This window comes from Macaca nemestrina, chromosome 18 (assembly GCF_043159975.1).
Source record: "Macaca nemestrina isolate mMacNem1 chromosome 18, mMacNem.hap1, whole genome shotgun sequence".
Lineage (NCBI taxonomy): Eukaryota > Metazoa > Chordata > Mammalia > Primates > Cercopithecidae > Macaca > Macaca nemestrina.
The window spans coordinates 24,013,962-24,040,835 of record NC_092142.1 but is presented as its reverse complement, the minus strand read 5'-3'; the positions used below and the strand labels follow the sequence as shown (position 1 = coordinate 24,040,835).

Below are 26,874 nucleotides of genomic sequence, written 5' to 3'. Positions count from 1 at the left end.
TGGAAGCCCCCACCCCGACCCCCACCCCTTTGAGTTGTTCTGCCTTCCTGGACCAAACCCATGTATTTCTTTAATGTATTTGATTGATGTCTCATGCCTCCCTAAAACGTTAAAAAAACAAGCTGCACCCCGACCACCTTTGACACATGTTCTCAGGCCCTCCTGAGGGCTGTGTCACAGGCCACGGTGACTCGTATTTGGTCCAGAATAAATCTCTTCAAATATTTCAGTTTTACTTTTCGTCAACACTCCCTATTACCTGTAAATTCTCAGTTTTCAAGAGCTGAGAGCTTGACTTGCGAGCTACGCTTCCACTTCTCCAATTCCATGGCCACTGAAGGCTGAACGGCCTGACACTCACACTTGGTCTCATGCGCTAGCTCTGCAACAAGGGACAGACAAAAGCCCCTTGGGGAGAAACCAGCACCCCCTGGTGACACTGTTGCCTCTGCCAAGCGCGCAAAGCGCAGCCTGGCACATAGTAGGTGCTCGAGAGGGAAAGCCAGTCTATGAAATCGGGGACAGGGGCAGCACCATGAGGGGGCAAGCTCGGGCCTGGGTGGCGGAACGCTGGCCCCGAGACCCCTCTGCCCCCTTCTCCTCAGGCTCGACCACATCCACCTCCCCAACGCCAGAGGCAACAAGAAAGCACTGAGCTGGGACAGCGCCAGGAAAAACCTGGAGCCACGCACAGATCCCTCCGCCGCCAAAGGCAAAGGCCACACGTGCGCCTCCGCCAGGGCATGAAAGTCCCACGGAGTCTGGTGACCCACTCCAGCCGCGACCGCGGCCCTGGTTCAGGAACACGGCCCAAATCCCTCCGCCGCAACTCCGTGTCCCTCCGCCAGCAACACGAGTCCGCGCTCCCGTGCTCTTCTTCCCGGGCAGCCAGGCCTCGGTGGCGGCAACTCCGCCTCAGGGAGGTCCCGCCACCGCCTGGATTCTCCGCCTGAAGCGGCACTCGCCTCCCGCTCCCATACTGTTCGCGATGGCAGGTGCCCTAGAGTCCCTCTGTGTCCCTCCGCTCCGGGAGGACCCTCGGCGCCCAGTCGCCGCGCAGCGCGCTCTCGCGAGAGTCCTCCACACGGGCCCCCTCCCCCAGCCCCTCGCCCGCGAGGACGCCTCGCGCGGGCCCCGCGGCGCTTGGTGGCAGGCGGCGCATGCGTGGCTGCGGCTCCCAGCGCCCCCCGCGCTCTCCGCGGGCCGAGTGGACGAGGCCGAACGCGAGGAGGCGGCCGCTGCCCCCTGCGAGGCCTAGCTTCGGCCTGCGGCTCTTCTCCGTTCCGAGCGGAACGGTTTTTGTGGCCTTTCCTCAGTGGGCAGAGGTTTCCTGAGGACGGTTGGGGCCGTAGTGGGCCCGAAAGAGCCCGGCGCCGCTCTCGGACTCCGCCAGGCCCCAGCGGCATCCGCAGCGGCCCGGGCATGCTGCCGTGACCCGAGCCCGGACTCTGGCGCCGGGCGGGGCCTGCACATCCGGCCCCACCCACTCGGGGCCTCGCCTCTCGGAGCCCGACCCTGGAGTAGCGGACACACCCCCTCCTGGCCCGGCTGTCCGCCTCCGCCCAGCCTTTCCTCAACCAGCTTCATTTTTCTACCAGTCCTCCAGCCTCCCGGTTTCCGACTTTGCACTAAGAGGGATGCACCCTGGAAAACCACATTGCGGGGTCACATCTTGTTTGGAGAAGAGGCCGGGCTTTTGCATCTTAGGGTATACATTCACCTTTTCAAGGGCCTGGCATAGATTTGATTAATCAGCCTGGAATACCCTGTTCCTGCTGACCTGGCCGTTTTTACCTCCCTACCTTACCACACTCCCAGGAAGATTAAGCAGGGAGCGCTTGGCGTCTTCTTTGGGTCCCCACCTTGAGCTAGACGTGAAATTGACCCCTGGGCTGCAGCATGGCTGTGGCCCTCGACTCTCAGATCGACTCGCCCCTGGAGGTTGAGGGATGCCTAATAATGAAGATGGAAAAGGACCCCGAGTGGGCATCAGAGCCCATTCTGGAAGGATCGGATAGCTGTGAGACCTTCCGCAAATGCTTCAGGCAATTCTGTTACGAGGATGTGACCGGACCCCATGAAGCTTTCAGTAAACTCTGGGAACTTTGCTGCCGGTGGCTGAAGCCAGAAATGCGTTCCAAGGAGCAAATACTTGAGCTGCTGGTGATTGAGCAGTTTCTCACCATTTTACCCGAGAAGATTCAGGCTTGGGCACAGAAGCAGTGTCCGCAAAGTGGAGAGGAAGCGGTGGCCCTGGTAGTGCATTTGGAAAAAGAGACTGGAAGACTAAGGCAGCAGGTGAGAGAGGATTTTCCAAATTTTTGTACTTAGAAAAAATGGAATGGGAAAGGCATGTGGGCAGGATGTATTGTAGAAAGAAGTGCTTTTCAGAGAAAGATAAATGGTACTAATAAAAGACCCTGTAAGGGGATATTTTCACTTTAAGTGAATCCACTTAAAAGGGGATCAGAGTTTCATATGAAATACAAAAGTAAAAGCTTTGGTTGAAATATTACCTTGCAATGGAAACCAGACATTATTCACCTAAGCATTTATCGTCGTCATTGGCATAATGTTTGCAACAAAACAATATAAGAGAACAATATGGTTTTGCGTCATAGAGGTTCACTTATGCATTTTGATCAAAAAAGGCTATTCTGTTCCCCCTTTAAAAATAAATAAATAAATAAAAAGACTTCATTCGTTATCCCAGAGCTGTCTCCAAGCATTTACTGTTCCACTCAGTGTCTTCTGAAGTGCTCTCATGCTGTCATTTCTGTCACTCTCCTCCAGTCTAACTGCCACATCTTCATTTCTCAGTGGCTTGCATGCTCTTCTAGTTGTTCTTCAACCTCCCTTTCATGAACCTCGTGAAATCCTGCAGTATTTGCAAGATTTGCAGTTTCACCTTGCACCGGACTTGCATTGTGTATAGATCTATCAGCAGTTTCCTGTGTTCGTCAGGGATAGACAGATAGATGTGGATATTAATTTTGGAAGTTTTCATTTCACTAGTGAATATATTCATGTCCTGGTAACTTTTACTTCTTTGCGAATTTAACAAATATAAAGAGTCAAGTAATATCTATTCTAGCAACAAGGAGGCTCTTTCACTCCTGACAGATTTCCCCCTCTGTTTAGTAATAAAGATTACTCTGGCTGGACGTGGTGGCTCACATTTGTAATCCCAGCACCTTGGGAGGCTGAGGCGGATTGATCACCTGAGGTCAGGAATTCGAGACCAGCCTGACCAACATAGTGAAACCCCATCTCTACTAAAAAAATACAAAGTTAGCCAGGTGTATTGGTGCATGCCTGTAATACCAGCTACTTGGGAGGCTGAGGCAGGAGAATTGCTTGAACCTGGGAGGTGGAGGTTGCAGTGAGCCAAGATGGTGCCATTGCACTCTAGCCTGGGCAACAAGAGCGAAACTCTGTTTCAGAAAAAAGAATGCTCTTCTGTTACCTTACACCCAGACTGCTGGACAGTACTCTTAGCCCAGCGCTCTCAGATACTCCATTGGGGATGGAGTGGAATTTTCATTCCTTCTCATGTCTCTGTCCTTCTTTGATGTCTTTCCTAGGAGAATTTTGCCCTGATATGGGCCTGTTTTACTCCCTCTTATGGTATTGACTTCATTTCTCAGGTCAGCAGTCCCGTGCACCCGGAGAAGCATGCCCTACTTGGAGCAGCGTGGGAGGTAGCAGACTTCCAGCCAGAGCAGGTGGAGACCCATCCCAAGGTGGTGTCTCGGGAGGAAGCTGGAAGCCTCCACTCAGTACACCAGGAACAGCTGAACCGAAAGCGAGAACGTCGGCCCTTAACGAAGAATGGTAAGAGGGAAGACTTGGAGCATGCCCAGTGCAGAGGCTGGGGCAGATTTCCATGGTACCCCCAACGCTGTGAATGCCCAGTGGAGGGCCTCCCAGATACATATTCAAAATAGAGTATTTAAGGAGAAAGATTTCATTCACTTCAAGAATTAGGAACATGTGCAATATAAGTGAAAAGGTATCATAAAGTTGGAAACTGAGTCTGGGAAGCATGGGAAAACCCAGTCTCTACAAAATTGCAAAAAAAAAAAAAAAAAAAAAAATTAGCCGAGTGTGATGGCATGCACCTGTGGTCTCAGCTACTCAGAAGACTGAGTCAGGAGGATTGCTTGAGCCCAGGAGGTTGAGGCTGCAGTGAGCCGTGATCACACCACTGTATTCCAGCCTGGGTGACAGAGCGAGACCGTGTCTCAAAAAAAAAAAAAAAAAAAAAAAAAAAAGATCCAAACTGGGGAAACAGATTGCCTGGACCAGCTATGAGATCTTGTGGTGGTATTTAAACTCTCCACAGCTAGACACAGTGACTCACATCATAATCCCAACATTTTGGGAGGCCGAGGCCCTACAGTAATCTTGTGTTTTTCAGTCCTGCCATGTGTATGTGCTCTTGGCTGACTAAACAAGTCAAAAAGCTGTTTGAAAGGGAACAAGACATTTGTGTTTGAAGTTTGACTCACAAGGCATCACAGAAGTGGCATACGAGAGGGTTAAACAGTTAAGACTTTGCAGAGGAGGGACCGCTGACATTCATAGCTGCCCTGCACATTAATGAATCAGGTCAAATACTAGGAAATGAATACCTTGTCCTTCCCAGTCCACAGTGATCTCTGTATCTCCTGAACTGTGGCTTCATCTCAGGCTTAAAGAGAGGAAGGGAAACATCACTGGACCTGCCGTCAGAAGTGTTCTGTTTATATCTTGTCTCTGCCACCCTCTGTCTGTGAACTTGGGCAAATAATATGAAAAGGAACATGAATGCACAGAGACTAAGAGCTTAGGCTTTAGAGGCAGACAGACCTCGATTCAAAACCTAGCTCTGCCATTTTTTTTTTTAATGTATGAGGCCTTGGTCAGGATACTTCTCAGACTTTCTACTCTCTCATCTTTATTTTATTTTATTTTATTTTTTCTTTGAGGTGGAGTCTTGCTCCAGGTTAGAGTGCAATGGCACGATCTCGACTCACCGCAACCTCCACCTCGCAGGTTCAAGCGATTCTCGTGCCTCAGTCTCCTGAGTAGCTGGGATTACAGGCGTGTGCCATCACACCTGGCTAATTTTTGTGTTTTTAGTAGAGACGGGGTTTCACCATGTTGGCCAGGGTGCTCTTGAACTCCTGATGTCAGGTGATCTGCCCGCCTTGGCCTCCCAAAGTGCTGGAATTACAGGCGTGACCCACTGCGCCCAGTCCTCTCATCTTTAAAAGGGAAGTAACAAGGCCATTAGTGCAGATTAAATGAGGCAGCGTAAAGGAGCCAGTGCATAATAGTGCTCAATAAATGTTAGTTTCCTTTCCCCCAGAATGGCACAATTATTTTTAAACCTCAAGTATGTCTGACTTACACAGCTCTTCACTGAGAGGCAAGATTCGGTACTACTATACTTTTTTATGCCTCCCCAAATTTATATTATGATGGAATGCATTGCAAATGTCCATGGTTGAGAGAGAGAGACTGTGAGAGAGAGAGAGAGGGAGGAAGGGAAAGGAAGGGAAAGAGAAGAGGGGCGAAGGGAAGGAGGGGAGGAACCACAGCCATAGTCTCACACTGAGACGTGAGTGGGACGTGAGCATTGGCGGTGCCCTTTCAATCAGATGTGTGCTCTCCAGTTCCCACAGTCCTTACCTGGCCCCCTTCATCTTGTACTTTACTTGCTTACCCCCAGAAAGAATTTGAGGTTATGATCCCAGCTTTAGGGTACTGTGGTTCCGGGCATTGTTCTCAACTCACAGAGAAAATGGTGAATTTATATTTGTTGGTGTTTCAATACATACTCTTCTCTTAAAACGAGAGACAGCATGAATTAAAGGGTCGAAGCCCAGATTACTAATCGTTTCTTTCTATTCTTACAGCTCGGCCTTCTCCCTGGGTTCCTGCCCTTGCTGATGAATGGAATACCCTAGATCAGGAAGTGACAACCACACGGCTTCCTGCTGGGTCCCAGGTACATTGTAATTGTCTTTTTTTTTCTTTGAGATGGAGTCTCACTCTGTCACCCACGCTGGAGTACAGTGGCACGATACCAGCTCACTGCAACCACCTCTGCCTCCCGGGTTCAAGCGATTCTCCTCCCTCAGCCTCCTGAGTAGCTGAGACCGCAGGTGCATGCCATCACACCTGGCTAAGTTTTCATATTTTTAGTAGAGACGGGGTTTCACCATGTTGCCCAGGCTGGTCTCAAACTCCTGACTTCAAGTGACCCGCCCACCCCGGCCTCCCAAAGTGCTGAGATTACAGGTGTGAGCCACCATGCCCTGCCATAATTGTCTTCTCTGGCCTTCCTTACTAGGGTATTTAGGCACAATGCTTTTCTGTGCCTTCACTGTCCTCAAATTTTTATACTCTCCACAAGAGACTTTTTCCCCGTTACTCCTTTTCCCAAAAAGATGGGACCCAGTCTTCTGAGTAATGAGACTCCTTGCTGGATCATCTTGCTTATCTTGTCATCTTATGATTCTTTCTCTTCTGCTTCATTTGGCACAAACTATCCACTTGTTCGTCGATTTCAGTTCTTATTTAGGGTCCTTCTCTGCCTCATCCATGATTGTTCATCCTTTGAAGACCTGTGCAGTTATCTTGGTAGTCATTGGTGTTAGTGTCATTACAGGAACCAGTGAAAGATGTCCACGTGGCCAGAGGCTTTTCCTACAAAAAGAGTGTGCATCAGATTCCTGCCCACAGGGACCTCTACCGGGATTTCAGGAAGGAGAATGTTGGGAACATGGTCTCCCTGGGTAAGGATTCCTTCCCTTTCCAAATATAAGACTTGGGGCTTTCTAATGTATTCATTTCTACTGATTGGAAGATAGTCAGATATAAATGTTAACACTTAAAGGATCTCTAAGGATTGTGCAGTGTAATTACTTAGCCAGGTCCTCTTCCCTCACCCATTCCTTCTTCCAGTAAAAAAAATAATAATAATTTAGTGATTAAAACATTGGAGAGGAGTTACATATGAATGTCATATTTGTATTATATAAAATGGTATAGTACAGTAAATGGTATTATTCCATAGGAAACTGAGGCTTAGAGAGCTTAAGGAACTTCCCCTGATCAAAAAGTGAAGAAAGCAATGTAGCTAGGATTCAAATTACGACATGTTCATCTCTTTTGTATTGTAAGCTGGCACATTCTCAATTTGCTTTCTGTTCTTAACAGCTCTTTCCTATTAACCTCACCAAAATGTCTTCAGAAGTTGTTTTTTTAAATGAAATACGTTATTAATGAAATATTTTGTTTTCAATAAATACTTATGAAAATGTATCTGTACCAATAATTTTCAAATGTGAAGTCACAGATTATCTTTCCCCTTCATGTAACAGAAGAGTGGATCTCAATCTCTTTTGAGGAGAAAGACATCTTTGATGTGTCTCAGGACCACAAAGCTCTATAAGAAGCTATAAGGCTTTTTTTGCCCACCCACCCTCAACCTCCTTAAGCAAAACAAGTCAATTTTATTTCTTTGATGTATATATTTGTGGGTTCCTGTAAGTTTTTGTTTGGAAATTAGGTTCTTTACTGGGGTACAAATAAATGTAATGTTTATTAAATATATGCAAATAAGGCCAAGCACAGTGGCTCATGCCTGTAATCCCAGCACTTTGGGAAGTGAAAGCAGATGGATCACTTGAGGTCAGGAATTCAACACCAGCCTGACCAACATGGTGAAGCCCCATCTCTGCTAAAAATACAAAATTAGCTGGACATGGTGGAACATGCCTGTAATCCCAGCTACTTGGGAGGCTGAGGCAGGAGAATAGCTTGAACCCAGGAGGCGGAGATTACGGTGAGCTGAGATCACACCATTGCACTCCAGCATGGGCAACAAGATCGAAACTCCATCTCAAAAAATATATATATGTATATATATGCAAATAAAATTGTGTATATTTAAGAATATCATATTGCAACTTGATGATTTTTTGTACATATACGTTGTAAAATAATAACCACGTTTGAGTTAACACATCCATCACCTTACATGGTTATGTACTTGTGTGTTGAGAACACTTAAGATCTACACTCTCAGTAAATTTCAGGTATACACTATAATATTAACTGTAACCATCATGCTGGATAATTAGAATTTATTAATCATATAACTGAAAGCTTATACCCTTTGACCAACATCTCCCCTTACCTAAGCCTCTGGCAACCACTGTTCTCTTCTCGCTTTCTCTAAGTTCAGCATTTTAGATTCCACATGTAAGTGAGATCATATTTGTCTTCCTCTCCCTGGTTTATTTCACTTAGCACAATGCCCTCCAAGTTCATCTGTGTTGTCACAAATGGCAGGATTTCCTTTTGGTTTTTTTTGTTTTTTTTTTGAGACAGGGTCTTACTCTCACCCAGGCTGGAGTGCAGTGGTGTAATCTCGGCTCACTGCAACCTCTGCCTCCCAGGTTCAAGCAGTTCTCCTGCCTCAGCCTCCCAAGTAGCTGGGACTACAGGTGCATGCCACCATGCCCGGCTAATTTTTGTATTTTTAGTAGAGACGGGGTTTCACTATGTTGACCAGGCTGGTCTCGAACTCCTGACCTTGTAATCCACCTACCTTGGCCTCCCAAAGTGCTGGGATTATAGGCATTGAGCCACTGCGCCCAGGCTTCTCCTTTTTTATGACTGACTAGTACTCCATTATATATATTTTTTCCTGTATTTTCATATTTTCAGTATTCATTTGTCAGCAGATTCTTGGGTTGTTTCCATGTCTGGACTATTGTGAATAGTCCAGTGACTATTCACTGTGAACTGTGAACACAGGAGTATGGCTATCTCTTCAAGATGCTGATTTTGTCTCCTTGGGGTATATACCATAAGTGGGATTGCTGGATCATATTGTAGTTCTGATATTTTGAGGAGCCTCCCTAATGTTTTCCATAATGGCTGTACCTGTTTACATTCCCACCAGTAGTGCACGACGATTCCCTTTTCTCCAAAACCTTGTTATTTGTCTTTTTTTAATTGACAGATAATTGTATATATTTATAGGGTACAATGTGATGTTTTGATACATGTTTACATTGGGGAATGATTAAATCAAGCTAATTAACAAATCCATCACCTCAGCGTGGCGTGGTGGCTCATGCCTGTAATCCCAGCATTTTGGGAGTCCAAGGTGGGTGGATTACAAGGTCAGGAGTTCAAGACAAGCCTGGCCAACATAGTGAAACCCCGTCTCTACTGAAAATACAAAAATTATCCGGGCGTGGCAGTGTGCACCTGTAGTCCCAGCTACTCGGGAGGCTGAGGCAGGAGAATTGCTTGAACCCAGGAGGCGGAGGTTGCAGTGAGCTGAGATCCTGCCACTGCACTCCAACCTGAGGGACAGAGGGAGAATTTGTCTTAAAAAAAAAAAAATTATCACTTTACATACTTATTTTCCCATGGTGAAAATATCTAAAATCTACTCTTTTAGACCAGTCACAGTGGCTCATGCCTGTCATCTCAGCACTTTTGGAAGCCGAGGCAGGTGGATCACCTGAGGTCAGGAGTTTGAGACCAGCCTAGCCAACGTGACAAAACAACATCTCTACTAAAAATACAAAAATTAGCTGGGTGTGGTGGTGGGCACCTGTAATCCCAGCTACTTGGGAGGCTGAGGCAGGAGAATCGCTTGAACCCAGGAGGCGTAGGCAAGTTGAGATCGTGCCACCACATTCCAGCCTGGGTGACAGAGCGAGACTCTGCCTCAAAAATAAAAGAAAATCTACTCTTTTAGCAATTTTGAAATAGACAAAGCATTACTACATATTATAGTCACTATGTAATAAATTACTAAATCTGTATAATAGATTACTAAAGTTTATTCCTCCCATCTAACTGAAATTTTGTACCCTTTGATCAAATCTCCACTTTCCCCATTCCTTCCTCCTCCTCCCCCAGCTTCTGGTAACCATCTTCTACTCTCTACTTCTATGAGTTGGACATTTTTAGATCCTGCCAAGAAAGTGAGATCATGTGATATATGTCTTTTCTGTGCCTGGCTTACCTTAGTTAACATATGTCCTCCATGTTCATCCATGTTGTTGCAAAAGGCAGAATTTTCTTAAGGCGGAATAGTATTCTTTTGTGTATATAGACCACATTTTCTTTATCCATTCAGCCTCCTGGTTGCTTCCGTATCTTAGCTATATGTGAATAATGCTGCAGTGAACATGGTAGTGCCTCTTTGGCCTACTAATTTTAATATTTTTGCATATATACCCAGTAGCAGGATTGCTGGATCATATGGTAATTGTATTTTTAGTTCTCTATGGAACCTCTGTACTGTTTTCCATATTGACTTCCCAATTCACAACTCCGCCAACAATATTCAGAGGTTTCATTTTCTTCTCACCAACACTTCTTATTTTTGTCTCCTTGATGATACCCATTCTGAAAGGTATGAAGTGATATCTCATTGTGGCTTCGATTTGCATTTCCCTGATGATTAGCGATGTTGAGCACCTTTTCCTGTACGTATTTGCCATTTGTATGTCTACTTTGGGAAGATGTCTGTTCATGTCTTTGGCTTATTTTTTAATGAGATTGTTTGGTTTGTTGTTGTTATTTTGCTATTGAATTGTAGGAGTTCCTTGTATATTTTAGATATTGACCCCTTAGCAGATGAGTGGTTTGCAAATCTTCTATTCCATAGATTTTTTCATCACTTTGTTGACTTTTTGTTGTTGTTGTTGTTTTGGATTAGATTTTTTTTGCTGTACAGAAGCTTTGTAGTTTGATATGGTCCCACTCATTTATTTTTGCTTTCATTGCCTGTGCTTTGATGTCATATCCAAAAAAATTATTGCCAAGACCACTGTCAAGGAGCTTTGTCCCCTGTGTTTTCTTCTAGGAGATTTATGGTTTCAGGTCTTACATTTAAGGCTTAATCCATTTTGAGTTCAGTTTTGTGAGTCGTGTAAGAGAGGAGTCCAGTTTCATTCTTTTGCATCTGGATATCCAGTTTTCCCAGCACCATTTGTTGAAAAGATGACTTTTTCCTAGTGATGTACTCTTGGCACTCTGTCAAAGATTATTTAGCCATACATGCATGGATTGCTTTCTGGGCTCTCTATTCTGTTCCACTGGTCTTTGTGTCTGTTTTCATACCAGTACCATACTGTTTTGATTACTATAGATTTGTAATACAGTTTAACAAAAAATTCTTGACTTCTCATCTCTTGTAGTCCCAGTACATATATATGTATGTATGTTGGGGTGGGCATGGAGGGGAATGTGGGGAAAATACTCACTTTATTTTACAAGTAACAAATACTGAGTAGAAGCATACCCTGAACCTAACACAACATTGGCTACTGAGAGGGAATCAAAGATTAAAAATGTATATTCTTACCCTTAAAGGTTTTTTTTTAAGAACTAGCTACGAAAAGAAATGGTACATACATGAGAAGTAAAATGATCATGTAAGTTAGTAGGTGTTTGTACCAAGGAAGTCATGTAAAAATAAATGTGCAGTGTCACAGCTAAGAAAGGTTTGGGTGTGAACAAGTGGCCCAGGAGAGCATGTGACAGCAGAAGATTGAGGCATGCAGTAATGACTTATATGTCTACCATGAAATATGTTTCTTTTACTATAGGAAGTACGGCGTCTACATCTAACAAGATAACCCGGTTGGAACAGAGAAGGGAGCCATGGACTCTAGGTCTGCATTCCTCTAACAAGAGAAGTATCCTACGAAGCAACTACGTCAAGGAAAAGTCAGTTCATGCTATTCAGGTCCCTGCAAGGAGTACAGGAAAAACATGGAGAGAGCAGCAGCAGTGGGGTTTAGAAGATGAAAAGATAGCAGGTGTCCACTGGAGCTATGAGGAAACAAAGACTTTCCTGGCAATTCTCAAAGAGTCTCGCTTTTATGAAACACTTCAGGCCTGTCCCCGAAATAGCCAGGTGTATGGTGCTGTGGCTGAATGGTTGCGAGAATGTGGCTTCCTTCGAACCCCAGAACAGTGTCGAACCAAGTTCAAAAGTCTCCAGAAAAGCTATCGAAAGGTGAGAAATGGCCACATGCTAGAACCCTGCGCCTTCTTTGAGGACATGGATGCTTTGTTGAACCCTGCAGCCCATGCTTCGTCCACTGATAAGCCAAAGGAGATGATACCTCTCCCCAGACTGAAGAGAATTGCCATCAGTGGTAAGGAACACATCAGCTTGGTGGAGGAGGAGGAAGCTGCAGAAGATTCTGATGGTGATGAAATGGGCGTTGAATTTATCCGCAAGTCTGAAATCCATGGTGCCCCTGTCTTATTTCAGAACCTCAGTGGTAAGAATTGTGCTTTGTTTCTCTTGTAAGAAAACAGATGTGTGATCTTGTGGAAAAAGGAGTAGACCAGAAGTGACCAAACCCAGGGGGGTGCTGTCACAGACACCTCACCACTTTCACTGTGGTGTGGCCACATCACTGAAGTACTCTCAAGTGCTTGCTGCTACCCCTATTGCAGTCAGAGAGTAACAGCTCCGAGCGGCCATGGAGGAATCGTTTTCACTTTAGAGCACAGCATGGATTTTGAGTGTTTGGGTCCTCATGGAAGGAAGACAAATGGAGTTAAAGGGTGCTAAGGATCTAGTATTATCTGATAATTGGCATAAAGCAATCAATTGTATTGGATTATAATAAGTCAAGCATGCATTATTACATTATCTAAAATAACCAGTACAAAATTATGTAACAGTTTCAACAGGTTTTCATTAAAAATGAAATAAACGTGTTTTGCGTAATCTAAAATTAGAAGACAAGAAAGAAGAGAAAAAGGAATACAAAATAGATGAGTCAGATGGAAAAAAATAAGATATAAATCCAAATATATAGTTAATTCCAAACTTAAAGGACTAAGATTATCAGACATTAATTGCTTTTAAGAGAGCCATCTTAAATATAATACAGAGACATTAAAATTAAAAAGGCAGACAAATACACCATGCAAAAGAGAGCTGATATTAAATACTTCGTGACTGAGAGAGGCAGAATTAAATCACCAGTTAATAACTGTGCGACAGTAGACGCATCATGTAACTACTTTGAGTTTCAATTTTCTCATCTGTAAAATATGACAAAGAATACCTCATAGGGCCACATTTTCTTAATCCGGTCTGTCACTGATGGACATTTGGGTTGGTTGCAAGTCTTTGCTATTGTGAATAGTGCTGCAATAAACATACGTGTGCATGTGTCTTTATAGCAGCATGATTTATAATCCTTTGGGTATATATACCCAGTAATGGGATGGCTGGGTCAAATGGTATTGCTAGTTCTAGATCCTTGAGGAATCGCCACACTGTCTTCCACAATGATTGAACTAGTTTACAGTCCCACCAACAGTGTCAAAGTGTTCCTATTTCTCCACATCCTCTCCAGCACCTGTTGTTTCCTGACTTTTTAATGATTGCCATTCTAACTCGTGTGAGATGGTATCTCATTGTGGTTTCGATTTGCATTTCTCTGATGGCTAGTGATGATGAGCATTTTTTCATGTGTCTGTTGGCTGCATAAATGTCTTCTTTTGAGAAGTATCTGTTGATATCCTTTGCCCACTTTTTGATGGGGTTCTTTGTTTTTTTCATGTAAATTTGTTTGAGTTCTGGTGGGAACTGAACAATGAGATCACTTGGACGTAGTAAGGGGAACATCATACACACTGGGGCCTGTTGTGGGGTGGGGGAGCGGGGAGGGATAACATTAGGAGATATACCTAATGTAAATGACGAGTTAATGGGTGCAGCACACCAACATGGCACATGTATACATATGTAACAAACCTGCACGTTGTGCACATGTACCCTAGAACATAAAATATAATTTAAAAAAAGAAAAAAAAAGAATACCTCATAGGGTTGTTATTAGTGTTAAATAGAATAATATAAATGAAGGCACTGTGAAAATACTAAAATACAATACAGCATTGCCTGGTATCACTGTTGTTAGTAATGTTTCTTTACTCCAGCTAGAGATAAATTCGTTTTTTTTTTTTTTTTTTGAGATGGTGTCTTATTCTGTCGCCCAGGCTGGAGTGCAGTGGCGCAATCTCGGCTCACTGCAACCTCCTCCTCCTGGGTGGGTTCAAGCAATTCTCCTGCCTCAGCCTCCTAAGTAGCTGGGATTACAGGCGCCCACCACCACACCTGGCTGATTTTTGTATTTTTAGTAGAGACGGGGTTTCACCATGTTGGTCAAGCTGGTCTCAAACTCCCAACCTCAAATGATCCACCCACCTCGACCTCCCAGAGTGCTGGGATTACAGGCATGAGCCACCGCACCCAGCCTATAAATTCTTACATAGGATGGAAAAGTAAATCAGGCTAGGGAATGTATTCATGACTAAACCCATTCAAAAGAAATATCTGGCTGGATGCGGTGGTTCATACCTGTAATTCTAGCACTTTAGGAGATTGAGGTGGAAGGATCCCTTGAGGCCAGGAGTTCTAGAGCAACTGGGCAACACAGCGAGACTCTTTCTCTACAGAAAATAAAACAATTAGCCAGGCATGGTGGCACACTCCTGTAGGCCCAGCTACTCAGGAGTCTGAAGCGAGAAGATCGCTTGAGCCCAGGAGTTCAAAGCTTCAGTGAGCCATGATTGTGCTGCTGCAGTCCAGCCTGGGCAACAGAGTGAGATTATGTCTCAAAAAATAAAAAATAAACATCTGCTAAGATGGGAAGACACATTAGGCCTAGACAGGTCTCACCAATCTGAAAATCCATCAACATGAGGCTGGGACTCTTGGGGTGGTCTCAAATATGGGAATCCAGTCATAGGCCTGGAAGAGACCACCTAGTAAGATAGAGGATAGAGATTTTTTCCTACTATAGATTACAAGACATACAAAAAGTATGTTTTACAAATTATATTTAGATATGCCCTGAAAAGTTTTATTCTGCTATAAATGCAGAACATAGTCTTATCGTGCAGATCATTTCATCTCAAAGTAGAGGATTCAATGACATCCAAAAACTACTCTGAACATAGTTCTGCTCCTTAAGGAAGACTGGTTACAAAAGTGGTAGGAAATTTGAGGGGAAAACTTCCTATTGGAAATTCTAGTCATTATTCTTAACCGCTTTGGAAAGAGCCTTCTAGAGAACTAAATCGTGTAGTTAATCACCATAGCAATGGCAGATTTGGGGAGTGCATTTTTATTCTTCCAAATAAGCTTTGAGATTAGTTTACCAATTTCAATTTTTAAAATCTGATTGGGATTTTGACTATAGATTCATATGAGAAATGATATCTGTACAACTTGAGTCTTTCTATTCATAAACGGTGTCTCATCATTTTTTCTAGTTTTATGATATTACACATTTTTATATAGACCTCATTTCTTGCAAAGCTTATTCCTAGGCATATTGTAGTTCTTGTTGCCACTGTAAATGGAATTTTTTTTACCTCTATATTTCTTAATGTATATAGTATAGAGGCTACAGACTCCTTTTCTTTCTTACATTGTGAACTTTGTCCCCAAATGGCAGGTGTGCACTGGGGCTATGAAGAAACCAAGACTTTTCTTGATATCCTCCGTGAGACTCGGTTTTATGAAGCGCTTCAAGCCTGTCATCGGAAGAGCAAATTGTATGGGGCTGTAGCTGAACAACTTCGAGAGTGCGGCTTCCTCCGGACACCAGAACAGTGCCGAACCAAGTTCAAAAGCCTTCAGAAGAGTTACCGCAAGGTGAAAAATGGCCACATGCTAGAGTCCTGCGCGTTCTACAAGGAGATGGATGCCCTGATTAACTCTCGGGCACCTGCTCCTTTCCCCAGCACCCCAGAAGAAGTCTCATCACCTTCAAGGCAAGAAAGAGGGGGTATTGAGGTTGAACCCCAGGAACCTACAGACTGGGAACCTGAAGAGACCTCACAGGAGGCAGTAATAGAAGACTCTTGCAGTGAGAGAATGAGCGAGGAGGAAATTATGCAAGAGCCAGAATTCCAAGGACCTCCAGGTCTGCTGCAGAGCCCAAATGGTAAGGTGCAAAACCAAAGAGTTTTAGTCCAAAAGAGGAGTAAGTGTGATTTACTGAAAAATCAGTAGATCTTGCACATAGCTCATGAATATTCCTTCATTCAACAAATATTTGAGTGCCTGTGCTACTTGAAGAACAGAGGATATAGCAGTGAATAAAACAGTTCCTGGCCAGGTTACAGGTTACACCTGTAACCCTAGCAGTTTGGGAAGTTGAGGCGGGTGGATCACCTGGGGTCAGGAGTTTGAGACCAGCCTGGCCAACATGGCGAAACCCTGTCTCTACTGAAAATACAAAAATTAGCTGGGTGTGGTGGCGGGCACCTGTAATTCCAGCTACTCAGAAGGCTGAGGCAGGAGAATCACTTGAAACCCAGGAGGCGCAGGTTGCAGTGAGCCGAGATTGTGCCATTGCACTCCAGCCTGGTGACAGAGTGAGACTCCATCTGAAAAAAACAAACCAACCAAAAGTTCCTGTTCTCATGGTGCTTCTCTTCAAAGGAGGAACTCACTTTAGAGTGACTCAGTCCTTGGGTTCTCAGCCTTGGTTTTTGTTGGTATGGGTCAGACAGGGTTTTGTATCTCCTGGAAGTACTGTGGGGAAGAAAAACTTGGAATTACACATGAGAAAAATCTTGGATGAAGGAAGAGTGTCAGTAAGCACAAAAGAAGAACATCTTATAGTTATATGTGGTGTGCAAGACAAAAAAGAGAGGCAGAGACTAAATGAAAGACTTTATTCTGGTCCTGAGCTCCACCTGCATGTTTCCCACTGACTTAGGCCCTCGTGGGCCTGTCACTAGTAACTCAGGCTTAAGATGTTCAAAACTAACATCACCATCTTCCTTACCACACCATGGCTCTTCCCTGTGGGCTCCCGCCCTCATCCAGACTATCACATCTATCTGTCCCCTCTTCAGTTACCATTAGCCACTGTCTAGTTCAGTCTTCTCTCTCTCTTGCCTAGACTGTTGTAAAAGCCTCCAAACCAGTTTTCCCCACCCACACTCTTATTAAGGTTTCACAGCCATTTTTGATCTGAGCTTATCTTACTCTTCTAGTCTACATGTTAGTGTTTTCCTTCCTCAACTCTGTGCTTATTCAGAGCAGAACTACTGGCTATTTCCTACACACACCTCAAGCCCTTTCCCATCCAAACTTTAGCTTGCGATGTTCCCTCCACGTTGAATGTCCTTGGCTCTACATATCTCCATGTCTCACCTCCCATACTTTGTCTGTCTCTGTCTTATGGCACTGAGCACTTTAGATGTAAGATCTCGCAGACATGGTGAGCTCCTGAAGGACAGGAGCTCCATCTTCCCATAACACTACATTAAGCCCCCCGGCAATCAGTTGAATGTGCAGGGTAATTCAGGACTAGTTTATTGAAGCAAATGACTCTAGCTTAGTATATATATGGGAAATGATAGTATGAAGGCTTGAATTAAGTCCTGTAGAACCCTGGCTTTGATAACTCTGGAAACAAAGTCCTTGTGAATCTTGTTTTTAAAGTGAGCTCCAGACATATCATCAAATTATCAAGCTTTCTCCAAGCCAGCTGCTAGGCTGCGACTTCCTCCAAATCTCAGAATAACATTGTACTCAATCAGAAAGCTTCAAAAGAAGTACTGACAGACCAGATGTGGTGTCCCACACCTGTAATTCTAACACTTTGGGAAGCCAAGGTGGGAGGATCGCTTGAATGCGGGAGTTCAAGACCAGCCTGGGCAACATAGACCCCATGTCTACAAAAAATAAAAAATTAGCTGGGAGTGGTGGTGTGCACCTGTAATCCCAGCAACTTGGGGGGTTGAGGTGGGATGATCACTTGAGCCTGGGAGGTCAAGGCTGTGGTGAGCTATAATCATGCCACTGCACTCCAGCCTGGGTGACAAAAAAAGTACTAATAAGTGAAAGATGGAATTGTTAGGGCTTTTTACTTAAGTGACTAGATTGATTGATGGCTGCCCTCCTTTCCGCTTCCCATGCCACAGCCTCCGCACTTGGGATTGAGAGTTATCTGTGGTTTCCACTGAATGTATGGAAGGAAGGTAATGTTGAAACTGGCAATAGAAACAAGGCAGGAGAGCAGATGCTTCAGAACAAGGGTTTGGGAATCAAGTCAACCTGAATTGGGCCTAAGTTGCACAGCTTGTGAAATGCTTACGGATGAAATAATGTGATGTCTGGAATTGGCTGCAAAGTAGTCTGGATGGAGGGAGCAGGGAGTGTGTGGGAGTGGAAATGAAATGGGATTGGCCATGAATAGGTCATAGTTAAATGTAGGTAAGTGATTCATGGGAGTTCATTATACATACTGTTGTTGTCCAGACTTTTCTGTGTTTGAATTTTCCATAATAAGTTAATACAAAAATCACACAGTTCATAACTGACCAAGATGGGACCAGACCGAGAGCCGTGTAATTCCAAAGCTTGTCTCTCTTCACAAGGTCATGCTCTCTGTCCAGAAAACTTCACAGAAAATCTGGATCCAAGATGTAGTGAATGTGGGATGTAGATGAAAAGAGTGAGAAAATAATTCCAATTTGGGGAACAGTGAGAATTAAGATTTCAATTAGTGTGGTTTATAGGACAGCCTGAAAAATAAAGTGAGAAGAACATTTGAGAAGAAACAGGTACTCTTGGATGGGATACGATTAGATATGTAGAGGAATTTAGTTACTCAGGTCCCTCAAGGAACTTGGACTTGGTCAGAATCTAATCTGTAGATCAGTGTGATGTAGTGTGCTTTAGTATAGAGGTGAAATTATGAAAATAGGATGAATTAGAGTGGAACTTCAGGGAGATAAGCCAGGTTGCCCTCATGTTAATTGGGATATGGATGGGGAATGATGGCTTGGATTATAATGCAGGAACAATTTCTGAAGGCCTACTCTGTACTGGCTGTTATTGGCCTGTTTATGAATGGAAAGAAATACAGCAGAATGAATCAGGGAAGAGTCACATGGTCTGAGGTTAGAGAAGTGTATGGAGAGCAAACGGATCAAGTCTTGCAAGCCAGGTTGTTTATGGTTAACATCAGACTTGTATGAAATTTGTATTGTCTTTTGTTTTTTTCAGATTTTGAATTTGGAAATAGCATCAAGGAGGATCCAGCACAGGTAGTTTATAAGGACATGGAACAGCGTAGGGCATTAATAGAAAAGTCTAAAAGAGTTGTTTCCCAGAATACCGACCCCAGCAAATATCACAAAAGGGAATGCATCTCAGGAAGACAATGGGAGAATCTTCAAGGAATTAGACAGGGAAAGCCGATGTCTCAGCCTAGAGATTTAGGGAAAGGCGTTGTGCATCAGAGGCCTTTTGTGGGGAAGAGACCCTACAGACTTCTCAAATACGGAGAAAGCTTTGGAAGGAGCGCTCGTCTGATGTGCCGGATGACCCACCACAAGGAGAATCCTTACAAGTGTGGTGTCTGTGGGAAGTGCTTTGGTAGGAGCAGGAGCCTGATCAGACACCAAAGAATCCACACAGGTGAAAAACCTTTTAAATGTCTTGACTGTGGAAAAAGCTTTAATGACTCCTCAAATTTTGGTGCCCACCAGAGAATCCACACAGGAGAGAAACCCTACAGATGCGGAGAGTGTGGAAAATGCTTTAGTCAGAGCTCTAGTCTTATTATACATCAGAGAACCCACACCGGTGAGAAGCCCTATCAGTGTGGAGAGTGTGGGAAAAGCTTCACCAACAGTTCTCATTTCAGCGCCCACCGGAGAGTTCACACTGGGGAGAATCCCTACAAATGTGTGGACTGTGAAAAAAGTTTCAGTAACTGTACAAGATTTCGAGAACATCGGAGAATACACACTGGAGAGAAACCCTATGGATGTGCCCAGTGTGGCAAACGTTTCAATAAGAGTTCTGTTCTTACCAAACATCGGGAAGTTCATGTGAGAGAAAAGCCTCTGCCACACCCTCCATCTCTGTATTGCCCTGAGAACCCACATAAGGGAAAGATTGATGAATTTAGGAAAACTTTTTGATGATGATCTTCTCTTCCTAAATGCCCCTTTAGCCATTTTACCCTAATCTCATCTTGGAAGCAATCTTTTCTTAGCTATGAAGTGTAATTCCCAAGATAAACTTGAGAATATAAATAAACTAGACACCTTCATCCTGTTCTGACCTCTGCCTCTAACTTGATCAGTCTGTTCCTCTTCTTCTGTGTGTCTCGGCTTCTCCTTTAAGAATGTGGAGAAGATGTATTGTCCAAGTTCAGAATGAAATACTCCTCAGTACGTTGAGGCCACTGCAGATGGATTGCTAAGTCTGGCAACATTCAAGATCCTTCCATGTGGATGAGAGTTGTTTTCAAGGATATAAAAAATGCCAAAAGTTTTTTTGTTGTTGTTACCTACTCCATGAGATCCTGGATGCAACTTGATAACAGATTTTCACATTTAGGGAAAACTTTGAGGAGTCTGATCAGAACTACATCAAATCCATCTTGGTTTTGAAGAGATCCACAAAAGAAGAGTGAAGATTTTATAGCTTTCCTCAGAAGTCCGTTACAGTGTACCTTTTTTTGTGTCAAGAAGTTGATCCAAATAGCTAGGGCAGAATCCCTGTGTTGTTACTGAAGTCCTGTTACTAATGCCTTGCCCTACGTGGAGGTGAGAAGCAATTGATCACCCCTCATCCTTTTCTGTACCTGAAGACTTAAATCCCCTGGCTGCTGCTTCTCCGGTCTATAAGTAATGCCAGGTCCTTGTACTGTTTCTTGTAGCCCTGCACTTACCTCTCAGTTGCTCTGGGTGCGCCTGCCGACCTCTTCTGAACTACCGTGCCCTCCTCAGATGGAATAGGAGGCCTGTTCATGGTGTGTCTCACTAAAGTAAAGCAGGATTTCAGACACGTTCTAGTTCTATCCTCTAATTTCTCTGGCTCTTATTTAGAACATGACTGGTATGTTGGCATATTTTGTACCTCCCACCCCCACACTGCAGTATAATAATAGTGTTTCTAAAACTTTAAGGGGATAGGGAAGAGGTAATAGACACCTGAAACATTTCTAAGACCGGTTGTACTCCTTTGGCCTGCTGTAGATCAGATGGCCATCTCAGCTTAGATCAGTGCTCTCGGGGCTGGCTGTTAAATCTCCCAGTCTCTATTCCTGAGGCTTCTAGTCCCTGTTCACCGCATCAGAAACCTAACTGTAGTGCCCCAAGTAACTTATACAACCCTAGAGCTCACTGGGTGAAAAGTGGGAACATTCATAAAAACCTCAGTCCAGAAATCCAGAACACCATTTTTGTTTTCCTCATTTACCTGTTTTGTCTGAAAAATCTCTTTGAGAACCCCCAGCAGTAACCCAGTAAACACTGAAGGAAAAGTTCTGATGGGGGATGGTTAATTCACTTTTGAAGTTGCAGATAAAACCCAGAAATTTGATTTTCCAGGGCCAGTTGCTTCAGGATGGAGCTAGTGGTGTTTATTCCCTTAGTATGTAGGTAACCCAGGGTGGCTTTGCTTTGGCAAGGGAGAAGTCACAAGTTTAATGGAAAGGGAACTGGAGTCAGGGCTGTTTGTAAGTGATTATTTTGCTCTTATCTCTCCCTTTCTTTGTCAAATGGTCTTATTTGAAGCCATCTGGAAATGATACTGTTCCTTTTGGTATGTTTTCAATCTTTTGAAACTTGTTCAGCAAAGTACCTAGGAGGGTAGGTGCTGTACAAAGAAATCTAATTTATGGTGCCAGAATGGGGCGTGGCCTGTTGGAAGGCAGGTGACTCAGGTAAACATTGATAAATGTTTCTGGTTTATGTTTGTTGGAAATGTTATGACTTTTCACATCTCAGTAGGTTGATTTTTCTGTGTCGTCTAAGTTAAAAATTTCTAATGCTAAGTACAGTTCCATGTTGGTAGTATGCATAGCACAGTAAGATGTGTGTGGTGCCAGTGGGCTTGTGTTTATATTGTATAGATGTTCTGGAATTCCAGCTCTAGAGAAGATGCACATTAATAGAAATAACCACTTAGTAATACGTACACAGGATTGATATTATATGGAAGCATGATTCAGGAAAGTAGATGACTTATTCATAAATATGAAGCACTGTTATATGTAAGGCCATGTTCTAGCCACAGTGAAGAATACAAAAAGGAAGGAAGGGGCATGGTGCCTGGGTTCAAGGAACTCACAGTTGATAGAGGAAGTATCACAGCAAAAGGGGGGGCCACTTACACCATGGCAGCTACAGAGGGCCAGGAGCTCAGTCATGAGAACATCACCTTCACCTGCAGAAGAGTTTCGCTAGGTTGCCCAGAATCATATTCTGTACCTTCATCTCTCACCCTTCCCCAGTGGCAGGAAAGGGTCAAGAGCCTTTCCCTCTCTAGTGGGACAAACTGATTCTATTTAACTCTTATATGCCTGGGAGCAAGCTGAGGTGGAATTTGGGTTCCCCTACCTCTACTCCTAATTGTAAATGGGCTGTCTGGAAATGTGTTACATTAATTTGATGAACTTTGTTCTGAAGAAATGGAAGGTCTATCCCCCATTTTAGACCAACACTACTTGTCTCCCTGCATTTTATTTGTTTTCATCTGGTACATGTAAGTCAAAATGAATAATCATGTTCTGATCAATGTGTCTTTTAGATCATATAACATTGCCTTTATGAAGATTCATAGAAAAAGGTTTTTTTAATCTAGATCTCAGTACCAAGGAAAGCTCTGATCCTAAGCGCAGTATATATACACACACACACATCTACATATGCGTGTAGATCTGTATGTATGTATCACAAACACTGTGATTTTTATAACTTAAGCTGCTTTTTCTGTCTCTCTTCTGGCTGCTGGAAAGCTCAACAAAACCTACAGCCCACCTCAACCACCTACCCCAACCTATATTTATTTCATTTTGTCTTATTTCCTTGTAAATTGTGTCAAATCCTGTTTTTGAAAAACAGCATAGACAACTTTTCACTGTCATCTTATCAAAGGTATTTTGGAAACTGGGCTCGTATGTCCCACCTAGGCTTGCTTTGTTACTGCCACAGATACCTCCAGTTCTTACCAGTGATGTTATTAATGCATTCAACCTAATTCATTCATCTGGAAAGAAACAGTTTTTAAAAGAGGGAAACCGGCCGGGCGCGGTGGCTCAAGCCTGTAATCCCAGCACTTTGGGAGTCCGAGACGGGTGGATCACGAGGTCAGGAGATCGAGACCATCCTGGCTAACACGGTGAAACCCCATCTCTACTAAAAAATACAAAAAACTAGCCGGGCGAGGGGGCGGGCGCTTGTAGTCCCAGCTACTCGGGAGACTGAGGCAGGAGAATGGCGTGAACCCGGGAGGCGGAGCTTGCAGTGAGCTGAGATCCGGCCACTGCACTCCAGCCTGGGCGACAGAGCGAGACTCCGTCTCAAAAAAAAAAAAAAAAAAAAAAAAAGAGGGAAACCTCACACACAAACGGCTCAGGGCAGCCTGCCTTGGTGGAATGAGTATGAGACCAGAAGCTGAAAGAGACAGTTTTAGTCTTGTCACTACTTAATGAGCGTTGTTTGATACATCATAGCCTCTCTGGGCCTTGGCGCCTCATCTGAAGAGAAGTTGAACTTGATTGCCAAGTTGCTGTGGCTCTAATGTTTCATGAGGCTGTGGAGCGTGATACAGATGCGGAAGACGTTAGAAGATCAGGCTGCCGGCCCAGCTCTCCTGTGCCTGCCGCATCTGGCCATACCAACTCCATCTCATGCTTCAGGAAAGGGAAGGGATGCTGTGACAGCAAAGTCAGCCCAGGAGCTTGTTTGGGAAGGAGAAAGGGCAAGTCCCTCATGATCCACAGCAGGCAGCCCCCCAAGCACCTCCATACCCAGTGGCGGGTAGGCTGAAGTGAAGGAAGCCTGTCAGGAGGTCTGGCTCCCGGTGACAGACAAGACTCAGCTGTGAGGAGCTGGGGCAGCCCTGGCTAAAGGAGTGTCTGAGTAACTTGTGAAACTGGAAGCCTCTGCCTCTGAATGCATTCCAAGACCCGGAGCAAATAGATGTCGATTCATTGTTTTGTATCAGTGTTCACTTAGATGTCTTCTTGAAAACTTGTTCGTGGAATAAATGTCTAAAATAAATGGCTCCCATTGGTTTCTGCCATACTTTGAAGGGTGTCATTCTATTAAGGGAAAATATAATGTATCCAAAGAAGTTGATAAAAGCTGATCCTAGTAGCCAATGAAAAGAATTCCAGTCTCATTCGAGTTCACTGCTGTTGCCCGCAAGTAGCAGGGGTCTTTTGTGAGTCCACAGCTGTCTGTGGGCAGCAGTCCTCTGGTGATTGTCCCTGCCATTGTCCCAGTAATGGTAGTCTCCAGTGCTAGGAGGGAATTAGCCTTGGATACACGTGCTGCCTGTGTTTCAGAGGCACTCCCCCATAGCCTAATTGGTGGAAGAAGCCTTGAAAGTTTCTTGGAAGATAGAGTAACAGGAAGGACAAAACTTTACTCTTTTGGAGTCTCAGGCTAGGCGTGAGGATTGAAATAACACAAAACAGATAAGAGAAAAGCATACACGGGAGTTTCCACAAGAAATGAAGACCCAAAGAAGTAGCAAAACCTAACTGTATTATGGATTGAACAAAGAGTCAGTTGTGGAAAAGTACCTAAAATATATGGGAGGACCAAAGGAAGATAAGAATTATTTTAACAAGGTCTGTACAGATTTCCCTCGACCTTGTCTCACCATCTTGTGATAAGAACGTTTCTTTCTTCCCAGGACAAGGAGGGCATCTTTCACTTGGGGGTTCATCTCCTGCTTTCAGGAAGTAAAAGAGGAGTGAGAGCACCCTGTGGCACCTGCTGTTTCTCAAGTGCCTTTAACTCAATCCTTATTCCCAAAAGGGCACAAATGGGGGTGGCATCTTCTGTCATCCTTCAGCGTTGCTTTTGATTGACAATTTTGGCATACAGGAAGTGTTCCAGTGGCTTCCACTTAGCCTTTCCAACTCCAGCTGCATGGGTTGTAAAGGCAGGGTAGAGATTTTACCACTTGCTGAAGATCTATTTCCAACTATACCATCAGGAACTGTAGGAAGAACTATAGGGTGGGTCCAGAGAGCCAGTTCACCTAAACGTGAGGTCAATTCCAGACAAAGTGTCTGTCACGTGGACTTGATAAGCCTCTGCTCTATGCAGCGTGCTGCAGTGGAACCCAGAGACCTTGTCTGTAGACTATCCATAACTAGATGAGTCCCCCTGTATTTTCCTTGAGTAAATGGTCACAAAACTTTTTGGCGAAAGCCAAGATAAAAGCTCATTATCTTCACAGGCTGTGTTCCATCAGGTTCTTCCACAGGGTTACCTGACCTCCCATTCCTTCACAGAGACTTAAGTCTATGAACTCACTCAGGTCTGGGAATTGGAAGAGAGACTTTAAGTCTCTGAGGGGAAAAAAAATCTCTTAAGGATTACAAATTTTCAATTCCTAAAAGTCAGTTGAGGCAATTAGACATTAAGGGAGGAGAATGAATGCTTTGTGTTCCAAGCACTAAAAGGAGCATTGCTCATCATAACCCCCAAACTTTATGATGGGTCCAGGGACTTGGAGGGGGAACAGTGGCTTTGAGTTCCAAGACAGGCAAATGTCTAACTCACTCTGAGGTGGTTGGACTCTGGAGGGAAAATGGTGGTGGTGGTGGTGGTGTGTGTAGGGATCTAGGGGGGCCAAGGGGAGAGGAAGGACCTGAAAGGCCATAAGCTTACTTGGATACATGTGCAGAGTCCATGGAGCATGCAAGTGTGCTTGGCATGGACGTTGTGGAATTATCAGTAAAGGAGCCCTCTATGAAGACACCAGTGTGACTTTGCTATAGCATACACCATTTCTGAGCACCTCTTCCAACAGCGGCACCATGTGGCAGCGGAGAGAACAGCAGCTGCAGGCACGAAGTAATTTCCCTACAACGTGCAAGGTGTTTCGTTTTGTTTTGTTTTGTTGTCTGAGATGGAGTCTCACTCTGTCACCTAGGCTGGAGTGCGATGGTGCCATCTTGGCTCACTGCAACCTCCGCCTTCCAGGTTCAAGAGATTCTACTGCCTCAGCTTCCCAAGTAACTGGAATTATAGGCGTGCGCCACCTCTCCCGGCTAACTTTTGTATTTTTAGTAAAGAAGGGGGTTCACCATGTTGACCAGGCTGGTCTTGAACTCCTGACCTCAGGTGATCCACCCACCTCGGCCTCCCAAAGTGCTGCGATTACAGGCATGAGCCACTGCAACTGGCCCATGCAAGTACTAATAAATATCAGCACACTTCCCTTTTGGCTTGTTTAAACCCCCAGGGTTCTTGGAAAATGTAATCCAGTAGGGATACTAGAATTCCTAACAACATGGCATGTGAGGACGTCAACACAATTCTGGCAAAAGGAAATGGCTCCGTACTTGTACCCCAAGGGTCTGGAGAATTAAGTACACACCTGTTGCAGTAGAAAGGGCACTAGACTGTGTGTCCAAGATCCTGGATTCTAATTGAACTCTGCTGCTCAACAACTCTGTAATTACAGTCAAATTATTTAGCTTCTCTGGATTTTGAAATTTGGTGTTGGACAGGATGATGGGTTCCAACCTTTTTCCCTTGGGAGGCCCTAATGGTCCCTATATGAGAATACTTGACTGAGAAAATACATATATGCCAAGTCTATTTATAAGTTTCTTGCCAAGGCTGGTAATCACGCCTGTAATCCCAACACTTTGGGAGGCCAAGGTGGGAGGACGGCTTGAAGACAGGAGTTCAAGATCATCCTGGGCAACACAGTGAGAACCCATCTCTACAAAAATAAGTTTTTAGATTAGCCACTGTGGTGATGTACACCTGTAGTCTCAGCTACTCAGGAGTCTGAGGCTCGAG

At 44.3% G+C, this 26,874-nt stretch overlaps 2 protein-coding genes across 2 annotated transcripts in view; one reads left to right on the top strand and one right to left on the bottom strand.

The window, feature by feature from the left end:
* The window catches only part of LOC105485046 (collagen, type I, alpha 1a-like), a 117,208-nt gene extending 115,678 nt beyond the window's left edge, over positions 1–1,530 (bottom strand). Inside the window, exon 1 of the mRNA XM_071084280.1 lies at positions 260–1,530. Within this exon, the coding sequence (XP_070940381.1) occupies positions 798–1,424 (627 nt within the window). The 5' untranslated portion in view covers positions 1,425–1,530 and the 3' untranslated portion in view covers positions 260–797. The remainder of the gene's footprint in view (positions 1–259) is intronic.
* LOC105485042 (zinc finger with KRAB and SCAN domains 2) lies at positions 1,222–24,125 on the top strand. Its single transcript, XM_011747225.2, has 7 exons — positions 1,222–2,298; positions 3,648–3,834; positions 5,904–5,995; positions 6,659–6,785; positions 11,634–12,317; positions 15,519–16,010; positions 19,091–24,125. Exons 1-7 carry the CDS (start codon positions 1,900–1,902, stop codon positions 20,011–20,013), a joined length of 2,904 nt encoding a protein of 967 aa, XP_011745527.2. The 5' UTR covers positions 1,222–1,899; the 3' UTR covers positions 20,014–24,125.
* The last annotated feature ends 2,749 nt before the right edge of the window (positions 24,126–26,874 follow it).

Bases quoted from the DNA above. Each gene is read 5' to 3' on its own strand.
- LOC105485042 (XM_011747225.2), top strand. From the start codon at position 1,900: ATGGCTGTGGCCCTCGACTCTCAGATCGACTCGCCCCTGGAGGTTGAG. The intron at 6,786-11,633 runs GTAAGGATTCCT...CTTTTACTATAG, and splicing joins TGGGAACATGGTCTCCCTGG to GAAGTACGGCGTCTACATCT. The intron at 16,011-19,090 runs GTAAGGTGCAAA...TGTTTTTTTCAG, and splicing joins TCTGCTGCAGAGCCCAAATG to ATTTTGAATTTGGAAATAGC.